The 2925-nt window shown below is 56.9% G+C and overlaps 2 protein-coding genes across 2 annotated transcripts; both read right to left on the bottom strand.

Moving 5' to 3' along the window:
- Positions 1-4: 4 nt before the first annotated feature.
- On the bottom strand, positions 5-877 carry DQ04_15341010 (fatty acid elongase; the record flags this gene model as incomplete). The annotated part of the gene is made up of 1 exon (XM_009317299.1): positions 5-877. The coding sequence occupies one exon, from the start codon at positions 875-877 to the stop codon at positions 5-7; it is 873 nt and encodes a 290-aa protein (XP_009315574.1).
- Positions 878-1425: 548 nt separating this feature from the next.
- On the bottom strand, positions 1426-2529 carry DQ04_15341000 (hypothetical protein; the record flags this gene model as incomplete). The annotated part of the gene is made up of 1 exon (XM_009317298.1): positions 1426-2529. One exon carries the CDS (start codon positions 2527-2529, stop codon positions 1426-1428), a length of 1104 nt encoding a protein of 367 aa, XP_009315573.1.
- Positions 2530-2925: the final 396 nt, after the last annotated feature.

Below are 2925 nucleotides of genomic sequence, written 5' to 3'. Positions count from 1 at the left end.
GCCTTCACGCGCCTTTTAAACTTTTCGCGCGCTCCATCTCCAGCGCAATCGCTCTATTCACCACCCGCTTGACGCTCCGGCTGGGTGACGTGTAGTACCTGTCCACGAAGAAGCGCGCGAAGAGGAAGAGGTAGCTAGCGTACATCATCAGACCGAGGCGGATGCTGGTATCGTTGGTGTCGCAGCCACGGGGGTGCGTGAGCCGCTGAATACATGTGTAGAGTGCAATGAACGTGCCTACCACCATCTGCAGGATCTGCAACATTGTGATGAGCGGGGCGATGGGGCGGATGATCTTGCGCAGCCCACACGCACACACAAAGTAGTAAAAGTACATGATGGAATGCACACAGTAATTCATCGTGGCAAACCACAGGCCGCTGCTTATCCTTGTTACATGCGCGTGCCAGCAGAAGAGCATCACCGTGAGGTGGTGGTACCAGTGTAGGAAGATCACCGGCTTCTTCTGGAAGACGAGGAAGGCTGTGTCCAGCATCTCCGGTATCTTGGACAGGACGAAGTAGAAGACCCAGAAGGCGTACTTCCCGTTGAAGATGAGTTCCTTGTCAAAGAAACACGTCGTCCGGTAAAAACCACGGTCGTTGACGAGGAACGTCAGGAGTGCCACGCACGACATCGCGCCCAAAATGGAGAAGACACACAGCGTCAGGTTCCAAAGAATGAAAGGCAGCCGCAGGTTCAGCGGGGCACGGTTCTTCATCACATACTCTGGCACTACGAACACGAGGAGGACGTACAACACGCAGCAGTACACCAGAACGTCGACAGAGTCATCAAACACGACCGTCGCGATGCTTCCATCGAAGTTTTCTGGAACATCGCGGAGCTTCTGGAATGCACTCTCCAAGAGATCCATGACTGCTGCTCTTCAGTTGCGGTGTGTGCCGATTTGTAATGACTTATGCCACAGAACTCCTCTTTTTCTACTTGGAAGCCTATGGTCGATGGAAGATATACGCCACCCGTCACTGAAGGCACAGAACAAGTAAGTAGGCGCGTCAAAAATGGAAAAGCCCATTAGAGCGAGAACGAGAGAGAGAGAGAGAGAGAGAGTGCGTGTGATATGAGGAAAGAAAATAAAAAAAAAAGAAGATGAGAAAAGGGGTGCGACGAAACTGGTCGCAGCATAACCACACATGCACCGAGACGATATTGTTAGTCCGCAACCTCTTGGAGGCCACAGAGGAAGCATAAACATATAAGGATTAATCAATCTGAGCCCTTGCTTCGTCTCTTCTCCGCTCCTTAAGAACCGCAAAAAACAAAAAAAAAAACAACAACAACAACACCTGCAAGATGATCACCCAAATGCATTTTCTGTTCCAAACGGGTCCTCCACTCCCCCCGCCCCCGCTGCATCAACACACACACACACACACAGACAGAAAGGGCAGCATGGCAAGATCACACACGCCGACGTCGCCACCGTCGACGGTTCGAAGATGAGCTCTCGGCACTGGAGGAACGCGAGGAGGGCGCCGCCATCGCCGCTTCTTCCCCCTTAATGGTATTACTATTGTTGTTGCTGTCACCCCGTCGGTCGCCGCTGCTGTGGGCGCGACTGCGCTCCAGCGAACACGGGGCCGCTTCATCACCGGCAATGACGGGGCTACGCCCTTCCTGGTCGCTGTCGCCACTGCTCTCGGCATGGGCAGACCGTGACCGACGCCGACGCCGTTGCTGCTTTTGTTGAATAGGATGATGATGATGATGACGGTGTTGCGGCCGTGCCACCTCCATCGAGGGCGAGCCGGGAAGCTTCCCTACAGACGGCAGAGCACCTGTTACTGACTGCGGCAACATCAACGGGGTTGCTTCTCCTCGAATGGGCGACACGTTTTGCTTCGACCCGGCCTTTTCACGCGAGGGAGTTAACTGCTGTGGCGATTGATTTTGCAGTTGCATTCTTGGTGAGGGAGGCCCTGCTTTCTTCGTCCCTGGTGAAGTATCCGTTATGGGACCAGCAAAACTCGCCTCGCCTCCTACGACAGCTGCAACTGCCGCCGACGACCCGCCACGCTTACGCCGCTGGGCGGTGTACGCCGCGATGAACTGCAAGAGGCGATGCAGCCGCTTTCGACACTCTTCGGCGCTGAATAAGTTGAAAGAGGCGCAAGTGACACTTTGTGCTGCTGCTCCGGCTGCTGCCGTGGACTGTGCAGTGTGTCCTGCTCCATCTTCCCCGCCCGCGACACGAAGCCGCTGTTGTTTTTGTTGTTGTGGCCCACTGCGGCGCTGCTGCCGGTCTCGCTGTTGCGCGGAAGTGCGGACACGACCTGCCGGCATCATGCGGCCACCGCCACCACCCCATTCACCGGACCAGTTGCCGAGACCAAGCATCACCTCTTGATAGGTTGGAATAATCTCCATTTCTCGAGCGCGCAGCGGTGCATGCCGCGCCATGGCCTGCAGCTGTTGTGCTTGCTGTTGTTCCATCCCAATTAAAGCCGTCGAAACTGGCAGCAGCATGGGGCTCGTACCAAGATCATTGTCGTTTCCCACATGCATCGTCGGCGTTCCTCTCGGCCGCGACGTGTTGGGTGACGCTCCTGCTGCACCACACTTCGGTTTGTCCTCGCACAGCAGCACATCCACCCATGTCACCGTGGTACCGGGCGCCGCCGGTGGTGTGGAAAGCGCGAATGGGACCGGCTTCCCAGACTGATGCCGTCCCAGTTGCTGCTCAATGAGCTCCAGCAGTGCCACGAGCGAGGCGTAGACCGCAATAACACGATTTTCCGACAGCCCCAGCACAAGCGCCGGCTTCGGCAGCGACAAAAGGTTCTGCTGCAGCTCGTGCCGTAGCGCTGCCGCGTGGAGGGCGCTGTGCACCGGTGGCACTGCGGTGAGGAGCACCTCCGTCTCGCCCCACCCGAGCAGCGTCGCGGCGCCGGCGATCGGGTG

Source organism: Trypanosoma grayi, assembly GCF_000691245.1.
Source record: "Trypanosoma grayi strain ANR4 Tgr_1534_V1, whole genome shotgun sequence".
NCBI classification, from domain to species: domain Eukaryota; phylum Euglenozoa; class Kinetoplastea; order Trypanosomatida; family Trypanosomatidae; genus Trypanosoma; species Trypanosoma grayi.
The sequence above is the reverse complement of the archived record's forward strand: the minus strand, read 5'-3'. Positions and strand labels throughout refer to the sequence as shown.